The 26,735-nt window shown below is 36.5% G+C and overlaps 2 protein-coding genes across 3 annotated transcripts in view; both read left to right on the forward strand.

Annotated features, from left to right (window-relative positions):
• Positions 1-1,493: 1,493 nt before the first annotated feature.
• Positions 1,494-11,612, forward strand: arf3b (ADP-ribosylation factor 3b). The gene is made up of 5 exons (XM_062038225.1): positions 1,494-1,582; positions 7,999-8,181; positions 8,284-8,394; positions 8,484-8,608; positions 11,261-11,612. Exons 2-5 carry the CDS (start codon positions 8,034-8,036, stop codon positions 11,420-11,422), a joined length of 546 nt encoding a protein of 181 aa, XP_061894209.1. The 5' UTR covers positions 1,494-1,582; positions 7,999-8,033; the 3' UTR covers positions 11,423-11,612.
• Positions 11,613-15,748: 4,136 nt separating this feature from the next.
• Positions 15,749-26,735, forward strand: part of erbb3a (erb-b2 receptor tyrosine kinase 3a) — a 71,568-nt gene continuing 60,581 nt past the window's right edge. Inside the window, exons 1-2 of one of the 2 annotated variants that reach the window (XM_062037996.1) lie at positions 15,749-15,976; positions 16,386-16,466. The gene's annotated coding sequence lies outside the window, so the exon portion shown is untranslated. The remainder of the gene's footprint in view (positions 15,977-16,385; positions 16,467-26,735) is intronic. The other variant, XM_062037997.1, reaches the window with a different exon arrangement.

Genomic DNA, 26,735 nt, shown 5'->3' on the forward strand with positions numbered 1-26,735 from the left:
GAGATAAGGTAAGAACAGGATAGAAACTGCTGTGGAACTAGTTACAATGCAATATGGAAATACAATGTTAACACTTTTGTGCAAGTTGCACTTGTTTTTTCAAATGTGTTTATTCTCTAAAGGAATGAGTTAAACTATTAAAATGACTGGTTAATAGTGCTATCATGAAGTGCAATGTCAGCACTATTTTTTTCCCCTGCAATTTCAAATGCACTTGTTTTATTAAATAAATACAGCGTTTTAAAAGCATACACAATCTGTGTAAAAATATTAGTCTGTGGTTAAAAGGACTTGAAAGGACTCGAAACTCAAAATGCAGGACTTGTGACTTGACTTGAGACTTTCCAGTCTTGACTTTGGACTTGACGCGGAACTTGCCTGTCTTGACTTGGGACTTGACTCGAGACTTGAGGGCAAAGACTTGAGACTTACTTGTGACTTGCAAAACAAAGACTCGGTCCCACCTCTGGTACCTACACTGCAAAAAGTCGGTGTTCAAAAACAAGAAGAAAAAAAATACAAAAATGAGGGGTATTTTATTTGAACTAAGCAAAATTATCTGCCAATAGAACAAGAAAATTCGGCTGGTCAAGACTTTCCAAAACAAGTCAAATTAGCTAACCTCAATGAACCCAAAAATACCTTAAAATAAGTATATTCTCACTAATAACAAGTGCACTTTTCTTGGTAGAAAACAAAAAAAGAGACCTTTTTGCTCAATATGTTGAAAAATATTCTTAAATGAAGTAAATGCTAGTGCCATTATCTTGACATAATGATATGCATACATCATGATTTTGTTTTCATGCTTGAAGTAAGAAATGATGACTTTAAAAAAGTACTTTTATACTTGTGAGTGTTGACGACACAGCTTTGCAACACTTGATATTCTAGTTTCCAGCAGGTTTTACTCAATATAGCTCATCAAATCTCAGCAACAATATCTTACTGACATCATTTAGGACCCTTAAAACAAGTAAAACACTCTAACATAAAATCTGCTTAGTGATAAGAATTATCTTATCAGACATAAAATAAGCAAATATCACCCTTATTTGAGATATTTCATCTTACTTAGATTTCACTTTTTGCAGTGTATACATAACGTTACGTTAGTCAATGTATCACACACAGTAACGTAACGTTAGACGGCGGTCAGCAGCACCGCGTATTTTAGCCACCTACAAAAAGACATCCATCCATCCATCCATCCATCCATCTTCTTCCGCTTATCCGAGACTTACTTATGTCTTGCAAAACAATGACCCACCTCTGCCAAATAGCAGTATTTTAGTCTAGTTTTTGTCAAACCATCTTTTTAATTTTGTTCATTTCTTCTGTTATTATTTGTATTAGCTTCTGTGTGTTGCCATATTTAAAACGTATTTCTGATAAATATATATTCCAAACATTACATAGACGTTTGTGTCAAATTGTCGCGTCCGTTAGGTATGTCGGTCCGCTCTCGCGAGATCTCGCGCTTCAGCCGAGGAAATCTCGCGAGAGGTCTTCTAGCGAGCAAAAAAAATAAGTAGTGACTCCTTCACACTCCCGACCGAGCGCCCTCCAATTGCTACACCAAGTAAGTCGCCGCTGTTGCTTATGATGTATTTTTGCACCGCGTCCATACCGTGTGTTCGGCATCCTTGTCAGCCGGGATGGAGACGCTGTGCGCGGCTGTGTGCCTGGAGGATGACCGCAGGTTGAATGGAGGTGATGGTTGCAACGACACACTTTGCTAAGCAACCGTCGCGTCTCGTCGATTTCAAAGGCGACTAATAACGTTTGGTTGACAAAATAAGCCCTCGTCTTTGATGTGGAGCGACGTTGAGGGTTCAATTGCGGCAAGTTAACAGGAATGTGAACAATTTTGTAGCATCGGGGGCTAACCGAGCTAAGCTGGGTCACGGCATTACTGTACTGTACTGTACTGTACTGTACTGTACTGTACTGTACTGTACTGTACTGTACTCTACTGTACTGTACTGTACTGTACTGTACTGTACTGTACTGTAGGATGGCCGGCTGGCATCCATCAGTGCTTGAAGAAATGGCTGAGGAAGAGTGCATGGATGAAATGGTGACAGGGTGATGTTGCCATTCAGGACCATGGACAGGGCTGCTACTGGCTGGACCCCAGGGACAGAGTCAAGTTGGCCCCCCTCCACCTCGTCCAAATCTCCCCAAACTTGCCCCAGTCGTTTGTGCTAATATATAACAATTTATTTTATTTTATTATTATTATTATTTTTTTTTTTTACATTATTAACGTTTTATGATTCATAAACAGCTCCATAAAACGTTTTAGAATAGAATAGAATAGAAAGTACTTTATTGGTCCCTGGGGGAAATTCAGCACCACAGTTGCCTCACAATAAACAATAATAATATTTTTTACATGTGAACAATATAAATACAGTCTATTGTACAGCATTATTGACATGTGAATACTATACATACAGTCTATTTTACAGCATTATTCACATGTGAATAATATAAATACAGTCTATTGTACAGCATTATTCACATGTGAATAATATAAATGCAGTTATACAGCATTATTCACATGTGAATAATATAAATACAGTCTATTGTACAGCATTATTCACATGTGAATAATATAAATACAGTCTATTTTACAGCATTATTCACATGTGAATAATATAAATACAGTCTATTATACAGCATTATTCACATGTGAATAATATAAATACAGTCTATTATACAGCATTATTCACATGTGAATAATATAAATACAGTCTATTTTACAGCATTATTCACACGTGAAGAATATACATACAGTCTATTATACAGCATTATTCACATGTGAATAATATAAATACAGTTTATTATACAGCATTATTCACATGTTAATAATATAAATAGTCTATTATACAGCATTATTCACATGTGAATAACGTAAATACAGTTCATGATACAGCATTATTCACATGTGAATAATATAAATACAGTCTATTATACAGCATTATTTACATGTGAATAATATAAATACAGTCTATTGTACAACATTATTCACATGTGAATAATATATATACAGTCTATTATACAGCATTATTCACATGTGAATAGTATAAATACAGTTTATTATACAGCATTATTCACATGTGAATAATATAAATGCAGTCTATTATACACCATTATTCACATGTGAATAATATAAATACAGTCTATTATACAGCATTATTCACATGTGAATAATATAAATACAGTTTATTATACAGCATTATTCACATGTGAATAATATAAATGCAGTCTATTATACAGCATTATTCACATGTGAATAATATAAATACAGTCTATTATACAGCATTATTCACATGTGAATAATATAAATACAGTCTATTATACAGCATTATTCACATGTGAATAATATAAATACAGTCTAATGTACAGCATTATTCACATGTGAATAATATAAATACAGTCTATTATACAGCATTATTCACATGTAAATAATATAAATACAGTCTATTATACAGCATTATTCACATGTGAATAAAATAAGTACAGTCTATTGTACAGCATTATTCACATGTGAATAATATAAATACAGTCTATTATACAGCATTATTCACATGTGAATAATATAAATACAGTCTATTATACAGCATTATTCACATGTGAATAATATAAATACAGTCTATTATACAGAATTATTCACATGTGAGTAATATAAATACAGTCTATTGTACAGCATTATTCACATGTGAATAATATAATTACAGTCTATTATACAGCATTATTCACATGTGAATAGTATAAATACAGTCTATTATACAGCATTATTCACATGTGGATATAAATACAGTCTATTATACAGCATTATTCACATGTGAATAATATAAATACAGTCTATTATACAGCATTATTCACATGTGAATAATATAAATACAGTCTCTTATACAGCATTATTCACATGTGAATAATATAAATACAGTCTAATGTACAGCATTATTCACATGTGAATAATATAAATACAGTTTATTATACAGCATTATTCACATGTGAATAAGATAAATACAGTCTATTGTACAGCATTATTCACATGTGAATAATATAAATACAGTCTAATATACAGCATTATTCACATGTGAATAATATAAATACAGTCTATTATACAGCATTATTCACATGTGAATAATATAAATACAGTCTATTATACAGCATTATTCACATGTGAATAATATAAATACAGTCTATTATACAGCATTATTCACATGTGAATAATATAAATACAGTCTATTATACAGCATTATTCACATGTGAATAATATAAATACAGTCTATTATAGAGCATTATTCACATGTGAATAATATAAATACAGTCTATTATACAGCATTATTCACATGTGAGTAATATAAATACAGTCTATTGTACAGCATTATTCACATGTGAATAATATAAATACAGTCTATTATACAGCATTATTCACATGTGAATAATATAAATACAGTCTATTATACAGCATTATTCACATGTGAATAATATAAATACAGTCTATTGTACAGCATTATTCACATGTGAATAATATAAATACAGTCTATTATACAGCATTATTCACATGTGAATAATATAAATACAGTCTAATGTACAGCATTATTCACATGTGAATAATATAAATACAGTCTATTATACAGCATTATTCACATGTGAATAAAATAAATACAGTCTATTGTACAGCATTATTCACATGTGAATAATATAAATACAGTCTATTATACAGCATTATTCACATGTGAATAATATAAATACAGTCTATTATACAGCATTATTCACATGTGAATAATATAAATACAGTCTATTATACAGCATTATTCACATGTGGATATAAATACAGTCTATTATACAGCATTATTCACATGTGAATAATATAAATACAGTCTATTATACAGCATTATTCACATGTGAATAATATAAATACAGTCTATTGTACAGCATTATTCACATGTGAATAATATAAATACAGTCTATTATACAGCATTATTCACATGTGAATAATATAAATACAGTCTAATGTACAGCATTATTCACATGTGAATAATATAAATACAGTCTATTATACAGCATTATTCACATGTGAATAAAATAAATACAGTCTATTGTACAGCATTATTCACATGTGAATAATATAAATACAGTCTATTATACAGCATTATTCACATGTGAATAATATAAATACAGTCTATTATACAGCATTATTCACATGTGAATAATATAAATACAGTCTATTATACAGCATTATTCACATGTGAGTAATATAAATACAGTCTATTGTACAGCATTATTCACATGTGAATAATATAAATACAGTCTATTATACAGCATTATTCACATGTGGATATAAATACAGTCTATTATACAGCATTATTCACATGTGAATAATATAAATACAGTCTATTATACAGCATCCTAGTCACGTCCGTTGTGTCCTTGGGCAAGACACTTCACCCTTGCTCCTGATGGCTGCTGGTTAGCGCTTTGCATGGCAGCTCCCGCCATCAGTGTGTGAATGTGTGTGTGAATGGGTGAATGTGGAAATACTGTCAAAGCGCTTTGAGTACCTTGAAGGTAGAAAAGCGCTATACAAGTATAACCCATTTATCATTTATTATTCACATGTGAATAATATAAATACAGTCTATTATACAGAATTATTCACATGTGAATAATATAAATACAGTCTATTATACAGCATTATTCACATGTGAATAACATAAATACAGTCTATTATACAGCATTATTCACATGTGAATAATATAAATACAGTCTATTATACAGCATTAATCACATGTGAATAATATAAATACAGTCTATTATACAGCATTATTCACATGTGAATAATATAAATACAGTCTATTATACAGCATTATTCACATGTAATTTAGTAATTCATAACTAGCTCTTATAAAAAAATTCATAACATAAATACTATGATAGTATTTTTTGCAAATGTATTGCAAATCCAACTTTATTGTGTTTGCGAGCAAAAACAAAACATACTGTAAACAGTATGTGAGGATCCGGTGTGCAGATCACAGTTTGTTGCGTTTTGAGATTTACTTGTGTTTTCAGCACCCTTGAGTTTGTGTTGTTTTTAGTTACCATGACGGCAGATTACTTTCACCTGCCTCTGATTGGTGTTCGGGACGCTCACCTGTTCCCGAGCACTGATCAGACATCTATTTAGCCTATGCCCTGGCCTCACTCGGCCTGGTGGTTTTGCTTGCTCCCATGCGACAAGTCACGTTCCCGTTTAACGCTCCTAGTCTGTATTTTTACTAGCATCTTTTGGCTATCCTTCTTGCTTTCCGTGCCGTGAATAAATATTTTCTTCTCACCTGCAAGCCGCTTCCTGACATCCCTCTGCATCTTGACAAGACGACCCCCGGCATCACAATGCCTGGACAGCGTAACAGTGCCAAGGTTTCTATTGGAGGAATCGAAATTAGTCAAGTTTCATCTACCAAACTTCTAGGTATCCTAGTGGATGAAAAATAGTCATGGACAGAACACATAGGTTCAGTAGACAACAAAGGGTAGAAATATGGGGAATAAACTACAAAAGTACACTTCATTCATTAACGGTGTTACAAAAAATATCAGTTAAATACTGAAATTGCACCACATAGTGAATTTGCAAACAGCTAAAATTATACACAAAGCAAACTATAATCTGCTGCCCAAGAATGTACAACAGTTCTTCTCAAAAAAAGAGGAGAAATATAATCTTAGAGAAAAATGTAATTTAAAACATTTGTATGCACGTACAACACTTAAGACCTTCAGTATATCAGTATGTGGAATTAAATTATGGAATGGATTTTCATTCAATGTGCCCTATTTAATGTGGTCTGCCTCTTCATTTAACGTGGCCCACCAGGTAATTGTGAGGGCAGCCATGATTGCGATGTGGCCCTCGATAAAAAACGAGTTTGATACCCTTGCCCGGGAATGTAGGACGCTCAGCTGCAGTTCTGAGGCCATTGGCGAGAATTCAGGCTAATGTTTGTGAACAGATTTGTGCTGCAGCCTGGAGTCATGGCATGGACATGCATCTCTGGTTATAAATAACAGCGGTATCAATGACTGTGATATTAATGATTGTGATAATAATGACTGTGTATCTGTGCGTGGAATATTTAGCGAGACATTTCATCACGGTGTATTAAATATTGAACAAGAGATAGAATAGAATAGAATGGACTTTATTGTCATTATATTTGCATATAACGAGATTAAGGACTCTAATTTAAGGTGCGGTAGTGGGAACAAATATGGTGTAAAAATAAATAAATAATAAAATAAAATAAATTACACAACAGGCAATAAAGAAAAAAACTAACAATTGAAATAAACAGACTACTATCCAATAAGAATAATAAGCAATCCTGTACAGAACACTATAGAAATACAAAATACTGTACAATATACAGAACAAGACTAGAGTACCGGAGTAATAAATAACAATCAGTGTCGGATGTATTGCACTCGAAGGGTAATATTGCACAGTAGGGTATCGGGGTAGGATATTGTATAGGGGTGAATTATTATTATAAGTTAGAGTTCAAGATGGTGACAGCTCTGGGAAAGAAGCTGTCTCTGAGCCTGTTTGTTCTGGCTCTGATGCACCTGTAGCGCCTGCCCGATGGTAGCAGGTGGAACAGGTGGAAGCCAGGGTGTGTGCTGTCCTTGGTAATGCTTTTTGCTATGTTCAGGCTGTTGTGTAAATCCTTCAGGGAGGGGAGGGGGCATCCGATGATTTTCTTTATGACCCTCTGAATGGCCTGTTTGTCTGCTTCAGTGCAGCTGGCGTACCACACTGTTATGCAGTACGTCAGCAGGCTCTCGAAGGTCACCATCAGCTGCCTCTCCAGTCTGTTCTTCCTCAGCACCAGATGCGACCTTTTGCAAATGTGACATATTTATTGGCCCTCTGTTTTTCACAAGCGTTCTCCCTTCTTCTCTCTCATCTCTCAGTCGCCAATACCAGCATCGAGAACCATCCGTGAGCCATGGGAAACATTTTTGGGAATCTGTTGAAGAGCCTTATAGGAAAGAAGGAGATGAGGATCCTGATGGTGGGTCTGGATGCGGCGGGAAAAACCACCATCCTGTACAAGCTGAAGCTGGGGGAAATAGTCACCACCATCCCAACCATCGGTACGTGCACACGTGTGTGTGTGTGTGTGTGTGTGTGTGTGTGTGTGTGTGTGTGTGTGTGTGTGTGCTGCAGTCGCCGTACAACTTTGGCTTTGTTCTCAGGCTTTAATGTGGAGACAGTGGAGTACAAGAACATCAGCTTCACTGTGTGGGATGTGGGTGGGCAGGACAAGATCCGTCCCCTCTGGAGACACTACTTTCAAAACACACAGGGTAAGCTGAATGAAGCAGAGGAAGCATGGACACTGACTGCATGCTCCAGAAATGCTCAAATTGTTTTTTCTTCTTTGTTTTTTTTCTAGGTTTAATCTTCGTGGTGGACAGTAACGACAGAGAGCGCGTCAACGAGGCGAGAGAGGAGCTGATGAGGATGCTGGCTGAGGATGAACTGAGAGATGCAGTGCTTCTTGTGTTTGCCAATAAACAGGCAGGAAACCCATCTGAATACACAACATACACACAAAGAGGGTTAGGGGGACAAAGGGGACATGTCCCCTGCACATTTTTAACAGTTTTTGTTCCCTGCACTCTTTAAAGTGTATGTAAACTTTTGACCACGACTTTATATATATATATATATATACATATATATATATATATATACAGTATATTAGGGGTGTAACGGTACACAAAAATTTCGGTTCGATACATACCTCGGTTTAGAGGTCACGGTTCGGTTCATTTTCGGTACAGTAAGAAAACAACAAAATATACATTTTTTGGTTATTTATTTACCAAATTTGTAAACAATGGCTTTATCCTTTTAACATTGGGAACACTATACTAATTCTGCCCACGTTCATCAACATTAAACTGCCTCAAGTTGTTGCTCAGATTAAATAAAATGACAAAACTTTTCTTCTACTTACACTACCGTTCAAAAGTTTGGGGTCACCCAAACAATTTAGTGGAATAGCCTTCATTTCTAAGAAAAAGAATAGACTGTGGAGTTTCAGATGAAAGTTCTCTTTTTCTGGCCATTTTGAGCGTTTAATTGACCGCACAAATGTGATGCTCCAGAAACTCAATCTGCTCAAAGGAAGGTCAGTTTTGTAGCTTCTGTAACGAGCTGAACTGTTTTCAGATGTGTGAACATGATTGCACAAGGCTTTTCTAATCATCAATTAGCCTTCTGAGCCAATGAGCAAACACATTGTACCATTAGAACACTGGAGTGATAGTTGCTGGAAATGTGCCTCTATACACCTATGTAGATATTGCACCAAAAACCAGACATTTGCAGCTAGAATAGTCATTTATAGGGATGGCCGATAATGGCTTTTTGCCGATATCCGATATTCCGATATTGTCCAACTCTTTAATTACCGATACCGATATCAACCGATACCGATATCAACCGATATATACAGTCGTGGAATTAACACATTATTATGTCTAATTTGGACAACCAGGTATGGTGAAGATAAGGTACTTTTAAAAAAAAATTATAAAATAAAATAAGATAAATAAATTAAAAACATTTTCTTGAATAAAAAAGAAAGTAAAACAATATAAAAACAGTTACATAGAAACTAGTAATTAATGAAAATGAGTAACATTAACTGTTAAAGGTTAGTACTATTAGTGGCGCAGCAGCACGCACAATCATGTGTGCTTACGGACTGTATCCCTTGCAGACTGTATTGATATATATTGATATATAATGTAGGAAGCAGAATATTAATAACAGAAAGAAACAACCCTTTTGTGTGAATGAGGAGGGAGGTTTTTTGGCTTGGTGCATTAATTGTAAGTGTATCTTGTGTTTTTTATGTTGATTTAATTAAAAAAACCAAAAAAAACCAACAACAAAAACAAAACCGATACCGATAATAAAAAAAACGATACCGATGATTTCCGATATTACATTTTAACGCATTTATTGGCATCGGACATCCCTAGTCATTTAGCACATTAGCAATGTATAGAGTGTATTTCTTTCAAGTTAAGACTAGTTTAAAGTTATCTTCATTGAAAAGTACAGTGCTTTTCCTTCAAAAATAAGGACATTTACATGTGACCCCAAACTTTTGAACGCTAGTGTATAAAAAGTGCAACATTAAACAGTTTCAAGTCAGCTTATCATGCTTAATTTATTACAGCATTTGGGAAGCCTGTAGTTGATTTATTATGTAAATGTTATATTTTTATCAACATGTGATAGCAGGGACCCTGCCATTCAAAACTAGGCTGCTGCATTACTAATGATTCATGGAACTATAGCTGAAAAAAATGGTACAATAGCAATAGGAGAGACTATTCATCCCTGAACACCATGGAGTTCATGTAGGCTTAATGATGCACTTACATTATTATATCAACTATCAGAGACAGAAATGCTTCATTTAACATAATGTCCTTTTTTGCTGCTTCAACACAGCTCAATCAACACAGAAAAAGGTCAAGTGAAATAACAGACAGACAGGGCTTTGCTGTCCGTAACACACACACACACACATACACACACACACACCGCAAAATGAGCTAAAGTTACGCTAAAAGCGAATTAGCCTTCACCTCAAGCCAGGACTGCGAGTGAGCTGAACTGCCTTTTATATTTCTAGAAGGTCAACAGGCTCATAGTGATGTTACTAGTAGTTGACTGGGAGGTGTTTATTATCATTTGGGGAGAGTCCGCTGCCTGATGCTTACCTGCTAAACGCTAAGCACTGACTACATGCGCTCTGAATACGCACTGCTGATTGGCTGTTACCGCTGTGTGTGTAACCAATCAGATGGTTGTGTGGGTGTGACAATGCTGGGTGCTGTGTAGAGGACTGACAGAGACAGAGGCAGAAGGAATATTTTAATATGTTCGTGTGGAAACTCGTTCGGTACACCTCCGAACCGAACCGAAACCCCCGTACCGAAACGGTTTCATCACAAATACACGTACCGTTACACCCCTAATATATATATATATACATATATATGTATACACAGCCCGGCCCCCGGCCAAATTGTTTTAACCAAATGCGGCCCCCGAGTCAAAAAGTTTGGGGACCCTGCGTTAGAAGGTCACAATAAAGTACGCAGTGATTCAAATATTCCACCGCCTGAAATGTTCCCTCGTCGACAGGACTTGCCCAACGCCATGAACGCCGCCGAAATCACGGACAAGCTGGGCCTGCACTCCCTGCGCCACCGCAACTGGTACATCCAGGCCACCTGCGCCACCAGCGGCGACGGCCTCTACGAGGGCCTGGACTGGCTGGCCAATCAGCTCAAGAACAAGAAGTAGGAGGACGGCGACCGTTCCGGCGTTCTGTTTGGTTATTTGGGACTGAGGGCGAGGGAGGGAAGGATTCTTAATTGTCCGAGCCCAGTTTCAACCACACACACACACACACACACACACACACACACACACACACACACACACACACACACACACACACACACACACACACACACACACACACACATGCACATATGCACATACATATTCTTGTATTTCTTACCTTCTTGAGACCTCAGAAAAATGCCGACCTCTTTAGGACCACCCTTTCTAGATATATAAAGATTTGTATTTACAACATTAATTATATATACAAACTATGCAAATATAAAAAAGGTTAGCTTTTATTTTAATTTTAATTTTTTTATTATTTTGTTTTTGTAATTGATTTTTGATTTTGATTTTTAATTGGTTTCTAATCTTCATGATTTACTTCAAGTTATTACAGTATGTCTCTATATACATATATTTTTAATTAATTTGGACCAAAGGGGGCGCATTTCAATTTCTTACACACACTTGTTGTTACATATGTTGGCCAGAAGGGGAGCACTTCAAATTTTTACACACACTTGTTATTTCATATGTTGACCAGAGGGGGAGCACTTTTAAAACCGACAAACAGTCAATTTGAAAAACCCTTTCTTTTTGGGACCAGCCTAATCTTGATAGATTTCACCACCAGGGGTGCAAATGAGATCTCTATTTTTTTATTTTTTGTAACGTGCTTAAGGCCGATGACAAAGGAGTCACGGACCACAGATGGCCCCTGTGCCGCACTTTGGGCCACCCAGCTGTAAAAACTAACTGTTAATGGCCACTATCGTCTTAGTACGGTTGTGTATTTGTTCATCCTACGGTCACATATGGTTGTCTTACGTCAGCAGCGGAAGTCGTCAAATCAGCTGTTCACCTGGCGGTTTTTTTTCTTTCAGGGATGAATAGTGAAGTCCTTCTTTAGCTGCCGTCTTCTTTTATCAAATATTGCTGCCTTTGCACCTGTCAATTTTAACTTTCGTATGCATGTTAAATCAACAACAAAAAAATCCTGACTTTGGAGCAATGTTCACAGACTCTTAGTATTTGGCTCTCTACTAGATGCAATGGTTTTCCGTATTGGGACCATGATTTCGGTCCTAACTTGTTCACCGGCCCTCATATGGAAGGTACTTTTCCTTGTTGATGTCTCAAGAAGGGTAGCAATACAGGAACACACAACACACACACACACACAACACACACACACACACACACACACACACAAAGATCTTAAGCAATCACACTGGCACGTGCTTTTACTTGTGTCCACCTCTTGTCTTTACGACCGGTGTACTTACTGTATGTTTGTCACGTCACGCGACTTCGGCGTTCCATCCCGTTCTTGATCTCGATGCTTTTTGTCCGTCACCAAGGCGACCGTGTTTTGTTTTTCTCCCTTTTTATGTTGTCCGGTGAGTCGGCAGCCTCTCCAACTCTTGTGTTTACTGAATGTCGATTATCGTCTGTGGCTGTGAGTATATTTATTTGAGGCGAAGAAAGCAGGGTAACACTAATATCGATAGGACCGATACCAGCAGTTGGTGCCATACAGGAACTATTTATGCTTAAGTGTATCTATTTTATGTTACATCATCAGTTTGGGTTTCGTGGCCTTATACCGTATTGAGTGATGTATTGATTTTGCTTCTAAATATGTCTAATATTTGCAAACACTGAAAGAGGATTTGTGCTGCTCTATGTTTCTGCCTGTATACTTGAGCCATATTCAGTGGTGACTTTTTTTTTTCCGGAAAATAAACGTATCATGTCAGTAAAGCGAATAAGTGGGGCAGGGGGAACGAGAAATGATTCACTCTGTACCGTAGATGACCATGTTCCTAGCTCAACGCACAGAGACGTCGATAAATAAATCCATTTTATGTATGATGCCAGCCCCTTGCTCATGATGCTTACACCTGACAGAGGTATATTTAGCAATCAATCAATCAATCAATGTTTATTTATATAGCCCTAAATCACTGTGTCTCAAAGGGCTGCACAAGCCACAACGACATCCTCGATACGGAGCCCACATAAGGGCAAGGAAAACTCACCCCAATGGGACGTCGATGTGAATGACTATGAGAAACCTTGGAGAGGACCGCATATGTGGGTAACCCCCCCCCCTCTAGGGGAGACCGAAAGCAATGGATGTTGAGTGGGTCTGACATAATATTGTGAGAGTCCAGTCCATAGTGGATCTAACATAATATTGTGAAAGTCCAGTCCATAGTGGATCTAACATAATAGTGAGAGTCCAGTCCATAGTTGATCTAACATAGTAGTGAGAGTCCAGTCCATAGTGGGGCCAGCAGGAGACCATCCCGAGCGGAGACGGGTCAGCAGCGCAGAGATGTCCCCAACCGATGCACAGGCGAGCGGTCCAGCCAGCACTTCATCCATGGCCACCGGACCTGTGTCCCCCCCTTCCACAAGAGATAGGGGGCAGAGGAGAAAAGAAAAGAAACGGCAGATCAACTGGTCTAAAAAAGGGGTCTATTTAAAGGCTAGAGCAGTGGTTCTTAACCTGGGTTCGATCGAACCCTAGGGGTTCGGTGATTCGGCCTCAGGGGTTCGGCGGAGCCTCCGCCACGGAGGTAAAAACACATCCGACTTATCGTGTAAATAAAAACTTCTCCCTATCAGCGTATTATGGATACCCCCAAACAGTGTTACATCTAATTTTCCATCTGATTTGCAGGTTGATTGATCGATTGAAACTTTTACTAGCAGATTGCAAAGGAAGAGAATACACAGTACAGTTTACACAGTACAGTACATATTCCGTACAATTGACCACTAAATGGTAACACCCGAATAAGTTTTTCAACTTGTTTAAGTCGGGGTCCATGTTAATCAATTCATGGTAATGTGTGTAAGGTGTGTAATTTGTTGTGAGTTCATGCACTGTGTTGGTTTTGTTCTTTGAACAAGGTGATGTTCATGCGCGATTCATTTTGTGAACCAGTAAAAAAATATATGACTTTTTCTTGAATTTGATAAAAGAAGGGTTCGATGAATGCGCATATGAAACTGGTGGGGTTCGGTACCTCCAACAAGGTTAAAAACCACTGGGCTAGAGTATACAAATGAGTTTTAAGATGGGACTTCAATGCTTCTCCTGAGGTAGCATCTCTAACTGTTACCGGGAGGGCATTCCATAGTACTGGAGCCCGAGTAGAAAACGCTCTATAGCCCGCAGACTTTTTTTGGGCTCTGGGAATTACTAATAAGCCGGAGTTAGTAAAAAAAAAATTTAATTTATTTATTTATTTATTTTTTTTTGGCATAAAGAAATACAATCATGTGTGCCTACGGACTGTATCCATGCAGACTCTATTGATTTATATTAATATATAATGTATATATTGTGTTTTTTATGTTGATTTAATTAAAAAAAAAAATATATATATATATTTTTTTATTTTTATTTCTTGTGCGGCCGCGGACCGGTACCGGGCCGTGGCCCGGTGGTTGGGGACCACTGATCTATGTCACAGCAGCTCAGACGAGGCACCAAGCAGTGTGGGCGGGAAGCGTTTCCACAGACGCGGAATTAGATTTTTTACAACAAAGTTCTAAAGCTTAGTGATATATAGAATAGAATATAATAGAAAGTACTTTATTGATCACTGGGAGGAATTCAGCAAATGTCAGATATATCAGATTGTAGGTGGGTTTATTTTGTACCCCATCGTGTTCATATTTCACTGTTTGTTGCATTTTTGTTGCGTTTCACTTGATTGTGAAATATGTCGATCGAAAGGGGGTGTGACATTCATATTTTGTCAATATTCAGTGTTTTATCCTTCATAGAAACATTTAAAATTCCATTATGTTTTTTAAGGTGGATCTGTCATAACGTTTTTAGCATTCAATCAGACATTATTGTGAGGTTTTGTATTAGTGTTCCTAAAAATAGATATACTGGCCCCCAGACACATTTTTTTCTCTAAATGTGGCCCCCCGAGTCAAAATAATTGCCCAGGCCTGCGTGACAGTAATCGAGACGAGACGTAACCAAATGCATGAATAATGATCTCAGCGTCACTAGAGGACAAAAGGGAACGAATTTTAGCGATATTAATTTTAGCGATATATTAGATGAAAGAAGGCAGTTTTAGTAACACTCTTAATGTGTGACTCAAACGAGAGAGTTGATTTAATATCTCCTAATTAACCATTGTCGGGTGTCTGCAGTGCTCTAATAAAGTGCGGCAGGTAATGTAATACTCTTCTATTTCAGTAGGTGGCAGCAGAGGGCGATACATACCTGCAAAGACAATCGAGTTAGCGCTGCGCGACACGTGACAGTGACAGTTTGGGACCGCAGCAAGTGACAGTGATGGAGAAGTTTTTGAGAAGGGGAAATGCAAATGGCGAACAGGGCCCTGGACAACATTCTGACCCAGATGAAGGCCCCAGTATGAGTGGTTGACAAAATAAAAAAGACAAGACGGTGAGCTCGAGGCAGCAAAAGCTATCTTTCGACAGCACCGACTCCGCAGTGCTTGTGTGGTGAGTTTTTGATTGATTGATTGAAACTTTTTACAGTACAGTACATATTCCGTACAATTGACCACTAAATGGTAACACCTGAATAAGTTTTTCAACTTGTTTAAGTCGGGGTCCATGTTAATCAATTCATGGTAAAAGAAAGGAGCTATCCAATAGGCGAGGGCGGACCTACGTCACTTCCGCCTACCAATCCCCTAGCAACCGGTCGCCATATTGAATTCGTTGAAAACAAACCAGCTCACAGCGAACACAGCATTGACAGAAAAAGCATTTAACGAGGTTTCACGGCATTTTAAACTGTTGTAAATGGCGTATGATTATGTAAATAGTCTTTCCAGTGAGGCTAGGTTAAGATACGAGTTAAAATGTTCTGTAGTTGGATTAAACGACTGCCCTTACCGCCTTCCAGCAGATGCGTGGACTGATAATCCTACACAATGGCCGGACATGGAATTTGGAAATCTATATGTCTACCTCACAAGCGCACCAGGTATATTATTTCATATCTATAGAAAGCCGAAAATAGCCTATACAGGCTATAGACTATAGGGTCACCAACACGGTGCCCGCGGGCACCAGGTCGCCCGTAAGGACCAGATGAGTCGCCCGCGGGCCTGTTCTAAAAAAAAAAAAAAAAAAAAAAAAAAAAAAAAAAAAATTAAAAAAAAAATTTTTTTTTTTTTTTTTTTTTAAAATTAAATCTACATAGAAAAAGCACAAGATACACTTTCAATCGGTGAATCAACCCAAACAACCTCCCCCATGCACACTCATCCACACCCACTCACACAAAAGGGGTTATTTCTTTCTGCTACCAATATTCTGGTTCCCACAACATAGACAACACATCTGCAAGGGCCACAGTCCCTGAACACAACATAGACAACACATCTGCAAGGGACACAGTCCCTGAAGCACACATGATTGTATAGGCTGCTGGTCCACTAACATTTTCATTAATTACTATTTTTTATGTAATTACTTTTATATTGTTTTACTTTCTTTTTTTATCCAAGAAAATGTTTTTTATTTATTTATCTTATTTTATTTTATTTTTTAAAAAAGGGTCTTATCTTTAACAGACCAGGTTGTCAATGAAATTAGATTTGTTTAAAGGGTTTTTTAAACCAGGCCCAGTCCAGATAATGTCCAAGTCGGACTCAGCAACACACACCTTCATTCATGTACACAGAAACAAAATAGGGAACACAACAGATTGCATATAATTTATAAACAAAATTACATTTTGAAAATAAGCATTTATGTACAGTCCAGATTATGTCCAGGTCACTCAAATTAGGGAACACAACAACAGATATCATATAATCTATAAACATAATTATACTTTCAAAATAAGCCTTTGAGGACTTTTCATCTTTTTTTAAATGTTTTTTGGCATCATTATCGTTTTCAACCATGTAACTTTCTAAAGTTAGAAAATACTGAATAAATGTTTTAAAGAAAGTAATACTAAGTGAATATCTGTTTTTGGCCTTAAAAATAAACCTTTTACCGAGTACTATAATTAAATTGACTAAATCATGATTGTCAATGAACTCTCCTAAAATAACAGAAACCACATTAAGCTTCATAAACACACCAACCCTTAAACACATTTTTTCAACTTCCACCCAAAACGAATACACAATATGACAATACCAAAACAAATGCAGGGTGGATTCAGGCTCCTGACAACAAAATCGGCAATCGTCTGACTCTGTCATATTCAATAATTTTAACATTTTCCCTGTGGGTAAGAAGTTATAAATCATTTTAATTTGAAAATAACGATTTTGCACATCGATAGTGGTTTTATAGATTAGTTTGAATATGGCCTCCCATGGCAACGGGCAGTCAAAAAAGTCCTCCCATTTTCCATTTGTGTTGTATGAGGCAGCCTTCAAAGATTTCTTTATTAAATAAAAATTATATATTTTTCTATTTATTTTAGTTCCTTTTTGCCAACTAGAATTTCTTATTAGAGGTTTACAAACTAATAATTTAGTAGTTCCATAATTAATTATTTGTTTCCATCTTTTCCCAATTACTCCAGTTAGTTGATAAAATGAAAACCTTTAGCAAGCATCACCATACATAGCTCTTAATTCATCATACTTCATCATTTTAACATTCTCATTGATAATATCATTGACAAAAATGATTCCTCTTTCAAACATATTTTTCCAAAAGAAAGGCTTTCCATCTATTACAATATTAGAGTTCATCCATATTATCTGCTGCAAAATATCGTCTCTTTTTTCTGGCACATAAAATTGAAAACACCACTATGAGTGGATTGTTTCCTTTATGAACCCCGCCATGTTTACCAGCAGACTCTCTGGGAGGGAATCACTTGTAAAAAAGAATACAATTTCTTTTGATACAGTACATGTTTTTTGTCCAACAGGACATTTGTGTACCACTCAATGTTTAAATACATCTTTGGAACAATTGATGCTTTTAAAGACAGACACATAGCTTCAAGGTTGAGAAGTTTCAGGCCCCCATATTCATACTCTTTGTACAAAACCTTTCTTTTAATCTTTTCTGGTTTGCCGTTCCAGACAAAATCGAAGACCCTCCGCTCATAAATCTTAAAAAAGTTTTGTGATGGAGCTGGTAATGACAAAAACAAATAAATAAATTGAGGAATAATTAACGAGTTGGCAATAGACATTTTACCATACAAGGTTAGGGATTTCCCTTTCCATAATTGCATAATTTTGTCCATCTTTCTTAGTCGATTATCATAATTTACTGAGCCTAGATCTTCCAGATTTTCTGGGACAACAACACCAAGTATGTTAACTGGTCCATCTGTCCACAAAACAGGCACTTTGCATTCCATTCGAAAGGACGTTCCCTTTAGATTTCCGATCCTTAACATTTTACATTTATCATAATTAAGCTTAAGGCCAGATTGCTGTGAAAATATGTCCAAAAGATTAAGAAGGTTCCGCAAACAATGAGGAAAAATCTTATCTTTGTGAATCAGCCTTTTCTGACATGAACTTCATCAAGAACAAACACAGAACACGCCTCACTGATGCACATCTGCAAGACTCACTCAGAGTTGCAGTGTCAAGTTACACACCAGAGTACAACACACTAGTTAACAGCATGCAATGCCAGGCTTCCCACTAACTGACAAAGAAACAGATAACAGATTTGGTGTCCAGTTCAAAGTGTGACATGATTTAAAAATTTGAGAGTTTACTTTTGTATTTTACATGAGTTATTATTTGTACAAACATGGTGCAAAGTAATTCATGATTTGTTAAAAAATGTTAGTGGCTATCTAGTTAAAATGGGATATTGTGATTTCACAAGACTGTCTTAGAAGTGATCATTTGAAAATGTTCAATTTGAAAAATGTGCACTTAGAGAAAATATAAAAATAAAGTGTTGCATATTGATATTTATCTGTTTCTATATATATTTATTGTGAGAAATCATTAAGATGATCAGTGTTTCCACAAAGATAAATATCATTAATTATTAATAATAACATAGAGTTAAAGGTAAATTGAGCAAATTGGCTACTTCTGGCAATTTATTTAAGTGTGTATCTAACTGGTAGCCCTTCGCATTAATCAGTACCCAAGAAGTAGCCCTTGGTTTCAAAAAGGTTGGTGACCCCTGCTATATAGTATATACCGCATGTTATTTTTGTACAAATACTTCAGCTGTCGAACGTTTTTTTTATTTTTGATTGAGACTTTTATTAGTAGGTTGCACAGTGAAGTACATATTCCGTACAATTGACCACTAAATGGTAACACCCCAATAAGTTTTTCAACTTGTTTAAGTCGGGGTCCACTTAAATTGATTCATGATACAGATATATACTATCATATATACTATCATCATAATACAGTCATCACACAAGATAATCACATTGAATTATTTACATTATTTACAATCAGGGGTGTAGGGGGCGGGGGGTTAGGATATGGACATCAAGTAGTGGACAGAGAGAGAGAGAGAGAGAGAGAGAGAGAGAGAGAGAGAGAGAGAGAGAGAGAGAGAGAGAGAGAGAGAGAGAGAGAGAGAGAGAGAGAGAGAGAGAGAGAGAGAGAGAGAGAGAGAGAGAGAGAGAGAGAGAGAGAGAGAGAGAGAGAGAGAGAGAGAGAGAGAGATCAGAAGGCATAAGAAAAAGTATCTGTATTTGATTGTTTACATTTGATTATTAGCAATCTGGGGAGGATGTTAGTTTAGGGTTGTAGCTGCCTGGAGGTGAACTTTTATTGCGGTTTTGAAGGAGGATAGAGATGCCCTTTCTTTTATACCTGTTGGGAGCGCATTCCACGTTGATGTGGCATAGAAAGAGAATGAGTTAAGACCTTTGTTAGTTTGGAATCTGGGTTTAACGTGGTTAGTGGAGCTCCCCCTGGTGTTGTGGTTATGGCGGTCATTTACGTTAAGGAAGTAGTTTGACATGTACTTCGGTATCAGGGAGGTGTAGCGGATTTTATAGACCAGGCTCAGTGCAAGTTGTTTAACTCTGTCCTCCACCTTGAGCCAGCCCACTTTAGAGAAGTGGGTAGGAGTGAGGTGGGATCTGGGGTGGAGGTCTCGAAGTAACCTGACTAGCTTGTTCTGAGATGTTTATAAGGTACAAATTCAACAAGTACAACATTAGCACGGACGGTATAGCCAAGTTGTGGTTAAGAAGGTGGATTTTTGTTCCTTATATTTACCAGAAACGAAGTGATCCGAACACACGACCCGGGACTTTGGGGGACTCCAGTGAGAACCGTCCTGGTTTAACCGGTGTAAAGCTGCGAGCCATTTGTCTCGTCTCTGTGGGCTTTTATCACGCTTTGGCAGAACAAAATACAACCTTTGTTTTCCCTGTTTCCAGTTGTGGTTAGCACAACCAAAAACAACACAGTTTTTCGGCATTTTGGAGGCAGAATGACGGGTTTAATCAGCGTAGGTCGACAGGTTAAAGAGTAATGGCAACGGTTTGTTTTCAACGCCAGTCTGGTTGCTATGGCTCGAAGAACCCGTATGTAGCTCAGTTGCCCGGATGTCGGCCCTCACCTATAGCCATACTTGCCAACCTTGAGACCTCCGAATTCGGGAGGGGGGGGTTTAAGGGGGAGGAGTATATTTATAGCTAGAATTCACTGAAATTCAATTATTTATTTTATATATATATATATATACCATTTCAGTGTTCATTTATTTACACATATACACACATAACACTCCTCTACTCATTGTTGTATTTGAAAGTGCAATGCTTTGCAGCCAGTAGCACAGCCTTTGAAGGAGCATAGTAGGGGTGTGGGAAAAAATCGATTCAAATTCGAATCGCGATTCTCACGTTGTGCGATTCAGAATCGATTCTCATTTTTAAAAACTTGATATAAAAAAAAAATATTTAAATTTAATTTTTTTATTTTATTTTATTTTTTCATTTTTTTAATTAATCAATCCAACAAAACAATACACAGCAATACCATAACAATGCAATCCAATTCCAAAACCAAACCCGAGCCAGCAACACTCAGAAGTGCAATAAACAGAGCAATTGAGAGGAGACACAAACACCACACACAACAATTGAGAGGAGACACAAACACAACACACAACAATTGAGAGGAGACACAAACACCACACACAACAATTGAGAGGAGACACAAACACAACTCACAACAATTGAGAGGAGACACAAACACCACACACAACAATTGAGAGGAGACACAAACACCACACACAACAATTGAGAGGAGACACAAACACCACACACAACAATTGAGAGGAGACACAAACACAACAAACAACAATTGAGAGGAGACACAAACACCACACACAACAATTGAGAGGAGACACAAACACAACACACAACAATTGAGAGGAGACACAAACACCACACACAACAATTGAGAGGAGACACAAACACCACACACAACAATTGAGAGGAGACACAAACACCACACACAACAATTGAGAGGAGACACAAACACCACACACAACAATTGAGAGGAGACACAAACACCACACACAACAATTGAGAGGAGACACAAACACCACACACAACAATTGAGAGGAGACACAAACACCACACACAACAATTGAGAGGAGACACAAACACCACACACAACAATTGAGAGGAGACACAAACACCACACACAACAATTGAGAGGAGACACAAACACCACACACAACAATTGAGAGGAGACACAAACACCACACACAACAATTGAGAGGAGACACAAACACCACACACAACAATTGAGAGGAGACACAAACACCACACACAACAATTGAGAGGAGACACAAACACCACACACAACAATTGAGAGGAGACACAAACACCACACACAACAATTGAGAGGAGACACAAACACCACACACAACAATTGAGAGGAGACACAAACACCACACAGAACAAAGCAAAAGTAGTGAAACAAAAATGAATATTATCAACAACAGTATCAATATTAGTTACAATTTCAACATAGCAGTGATTAAAAATCCCTCATTGACATTATCATTAGACATTTATAAAAAAAGAACAATAGTGTGACAGTGGCTTACACTTGCATCACATCTCATAAGCTTGACAATACACTGTGTCCAATATTTTCACAAAGATAAAATAAGTCATATTTTTGCTTCATTTAATAGTTCAAACAAATGTACATTATTGCAATCAGTTGATAAAACATTGTCCTTTACAATTATAAAAGCTTTTTACAAAAATCTACTACTCTGCTTGCATGTCAGCAGACTGGGGTAGATCCTGCTGACATCTATGTATTCCATGAATAGACAATCCTTTTCAATCGGGAAAATACCGTTTTTGATCCAGAATCGCGTTGAATCGAAAAAAAAATATAAAATCGATTTTGAATCGAATCGTGACCCCAAGAATCGATATTGAATCGAATCGTGGGACACCCAAAGATTCACAGCCCTAGAGCATAGGTATGGGCAGCATCTGTGAAATTTAATTTGCTGGAAAGGAGTGAGTTTAGGGTTGAATTGTCCATCCTCGTTCTATTCTCTGTCACTATCTTTTTTTTGGACATTACTACTTGTCGTAGTTTTGAAGCAATGCATGATGGGAATCCGGATGTTGTGTGTCAGTGTATTAACGTGTTGGCTGGTATAAACACACGCTGAGAAATAGCTCCGTGCCTGCCTACTTTATGGCTTATAGATAAACCTATGGATAACGGAGACATATATAATAGTCTCCTTCTTGTTGTGTGAGCAGTTGCGCACTGAGCTCCAAAAGCCGTAGATGTTAGATAGATAGATAGTACTTTATTGATTCCTTCAGGAGAGTTCCCTCAGGAAAATTAAAATTCCAGCAGCAGTGTACAGAATTGAGATCGAATTAAAAAAAAAAAAAAGTAAATAATGGGGGTATAAATGGAAACAAAATAGAAAAATATTACAATAGAATAAAAACAAAAAGCATCAATGAGAATACAAATATAACAGTAAAATAAGAATATAACAAGAGAAACTAGGCATTAGTGACCATGTTATGAAAGCGTTTATTATTATTGTTATGACGTGACTGGGCCGGCACGCTGTTTATATGGAGGAAAAGTGGACGTGACGACAGGCTGTCCTCACTCAGGTCCGGCTGGAAATCAGGAGAAATTCGGGAGAATGGTTGTCCCGGGAGATTTTTGGGAGAGGCACTGAAATTCGGGGGTCTCCCGGAAAATTTGGGAGGGTTGGCAAGTATGCCAATAGCACCATGGTGCCAAGTGAGCTTAAAAGCCATCTCCAAACGAAACACCCTTTCATTTTTTTTTTCCATTTATTTATTTATTTCAGGCAATGACAAAGACATACAAGTTGACAAAACATAATAATATAAATTAATATAGTGCATTATTGTTCCTTCCGTTCAAAACGAGCCGATGGACTATTTTTGTACGCTTAAAAAAAGAAGAAAAAGAAAAGAAAAGAATGACTGAAAAAGGAATAGGCTGAAGCCAAAGCTTATATTTGCCTATCCTATACATTCGCTGAAAATAAGATTACCTGGAACATCAACGTTCAAAAAATCAATGGGATGAAAGTAATTGTTGCTATATTTTATAATTTTCAATTATTTCACCTTTCAAGGTTTTCTTCAACCTTAACAAAGAAGTACACGTCTTGAACTCATCACTGAGCTTGTTCCACCATTTAACTCCTGAAACTGAAATACATTTGTATTTTATATTCCTTCTTACTTTACCTATTTCAAAAATCAATATCCCCCGTAAATGATAGTTTTCTCCTCTTAATTGAAATAGCCTAAGAATACAAGCTAGAAGGCTGTTGTTCTCTACTCCAAACATCATTTCCATTGTTTTTAAAAACACAATATCTGAAAATTTTAACACATTAGAACTTATAAATAATGGATTGGTATGTTCATAGTAGCACGCTTTGTGTATTATTCTAATGACCCTTTTTTGAAGTTTAATTATTGGGTCTATGTTTGTTCTATAAACATTTCCCCAAACTTCAACACAATATGTTAAATATGGAAAAATAAAAGAATAATACATCATATGCAGACATGTCTTATCCAGCATGTGTCTTACTTTATAAAGAATAGCAATGGATTTGGATATTTTCCCCTTTATATATTCAATATGCGGTTTCCAACGTAATTTATGATCAATTATTATTCCCAAGAATTTAGTTTCATATACTCTATCAATTTCCACTAGATTTAATTTTAATTGTGCTTCACAATTTGTCCCTGCACCACTAAACACCATAAATTTAGTTTTCTTATCATTTAGTGATAACTTATTAATATCAAACCATTTTTTTAGCTGAATAAATTCAACCTCTGTCATCCTCAACAAAAATAAAATAAAGTCACAAAAAAAAGCAAGTAAATGGTGACAAAACCATATCAAAAGTGACACAAAAAAAGCAATGGTAGTCTGGGAACAATAGAAAAAATAATAACAATAATAAAAAAGGAATAAAACTACAAAAAACAATAATAAAAAAGGAATAAAACTACAAAAAAGATACAACAATTTATTTATTTATTTTCCTTCTCTTTTTCCCTTCTTTCCTTTTCCTTTCCCGAGGGGGAAACATTTTTTCTATGTATCAATATATGTCAGTAAAGGCTTCCAGGTTAGTTCCCATTTATTCATATTTGTAGAGTCCATAAATCTTATTTTTTCAAGAGTCATTACGTTCACAAGTTCATTTAACCAGTTCCTGAAGTTCGGTGCAGATGGGGTTTTCCACTCTTTAAAAATGATATCCCTGCATTGCGTATTCTAAAAAGGCACTACAACAATTAGAAAAGTATCTCATTAGACTGCAAATTGTACATTGTATATTTACACATGATGTTGCGTTGACAAACTCCTACCACCAGAGGGCACACGAGAGTTTTGGTTTCATAGTGAGGGCTGAGGAACCCCTCAAGTCAAAGTCAAATGGTTGCAATAAATATTGTTAGGATTTTATTGTATTACGCTACAATAAGAACGTTTTTTCACTTCCTGTGTGCATTTTCGAAAAAGGAGAGACAATATAGAATGTGTGTAGCAAGAAAATATAGTGTTGAAAAAAAGATAACAAAAAGCAAGCAAATAGGAAGACAGACACAGAATATGGAGTTTTTGCAGTGATAAAGGAAAAAAGTAGAAAATACGGCGTGAAATAAATGTAAAAAATCATTTATTTGATCATTTATTGATTCAGCACATAGTGTAAATAATAAACGGAAAAAAACAATGTGAAAACATTTTTCAGCCACAAATGGGAATTCCAATGCACTCTTTTAAATTTAAACTGAAATACACATTAAAATATGGTCAAAATGCTGGAGAAAAAAAATAAACAAAAAATTGAGATACTGTACATGCATGCTATTATGTGCACGCCAAACTAAATCCACTATTAAATAAGTCATATTAGAATAAATTGAACAGCGACATGATTTTGAAACACTTTATATTTGAGTGTGTTTTAATTCCAAATTGTTATTATCTGACTAGTTTAATTGTAATAAAATGTATATATATATATATATATATATATATATATATATATATATATATATATATATATATATATATATATATATATATATATATATATATATATGCGACATTCAAACCACTGGGAGCAGGTGGGTAAGGTGTCTCGCTCAACGACACAACGGCAGTGACGAAGATGGCAGCAGTGGGAATCAAACCTGGAACCCTCAAGTTGCTAACCGAATGCATGTTTCTTTGCAATAGCGTTGATCTAAGACAACAGTATTTAAAAAAAAATTATTACTATTTTTTCAGTCTCCTGCACCTAGGCCTGTCAAAAATAAGTACACAAAAAAACTGACAATGTGTGTGTGTGTGTGTGTGTGTGTGTGTGTGTGTGTGTGTGTGTGTGTGTGTGTGTGTGTGTGTGTGTGTGTGTGTGTGTGTGTGCTTCGCTGCCACTGTGACAACATGCTGTGTTTGCTCAAGCAGCCTCTTCTTACTTCTCTGAGGAAAAGAGAAAGAGAACAAAAAGTCTTTTTAGCTTCAACTTCCTGGTCATGGTGAAATATTAACCACGTGTTTGGAACTTCTCTGCTACTTTTGCAGTCACTGGAGTCTCTCCATCCATCTGTGCCAGTGACAATTAAAAAATAATCCCCTAAAGGTTGATGAAGGACACAAACAATGTGTGTGTGTGTGTGTGCATGTGAAGATACAGTGTGTGTTGTTTAAAGATACGGTATGTATGTTGCGTGTGTGTGAAGTTGTTATGAAGGGGG

The sequence above is a fragment of the Entelurus aequoreus genome, linkage group LG26, assembly GCF_033978785.1.
Source record: "Entelurus aequoreus isolate RoL-2023_Sb linkage group LG26, RoL_Eaeq_v1.1, whole genome shotgun sequence".
Classification (NCBI taxonomy): Eukaryota; Metazoa; Chordata; class Actinopteri; order Syngnathiformes; family Syngnathidae; genus Entelurus; species Entelurus aequoreus.

What these genes read in the sequence shown, in the direction of transcription:
- arf3b (XM_062038225.1), top strand. Translation starts at nt 8,034, where the DNA reads ATGGGAAACATTTTTGGGAATCTGTTGAAGAGCCTTATAGGAAAGAAG. An exon ending in CACCACCATCCCAACCATCG is followed by an intron (nt 8,182 to 8,283) that starts GTACGTGCACAC and finishes CTTTGTTCTCAG; the next exon opens with GCTTTAATGTGGAGACAGTG. An exon ending in TTGTGTTTGCCAATAAACAG is followed by an intron (nt 8,609 to 11,260) that starts GCAGGAAACCCA and finishes CCTCGTCGACAG; the next exon opens with GACTTGCCCAACGCCATGAA.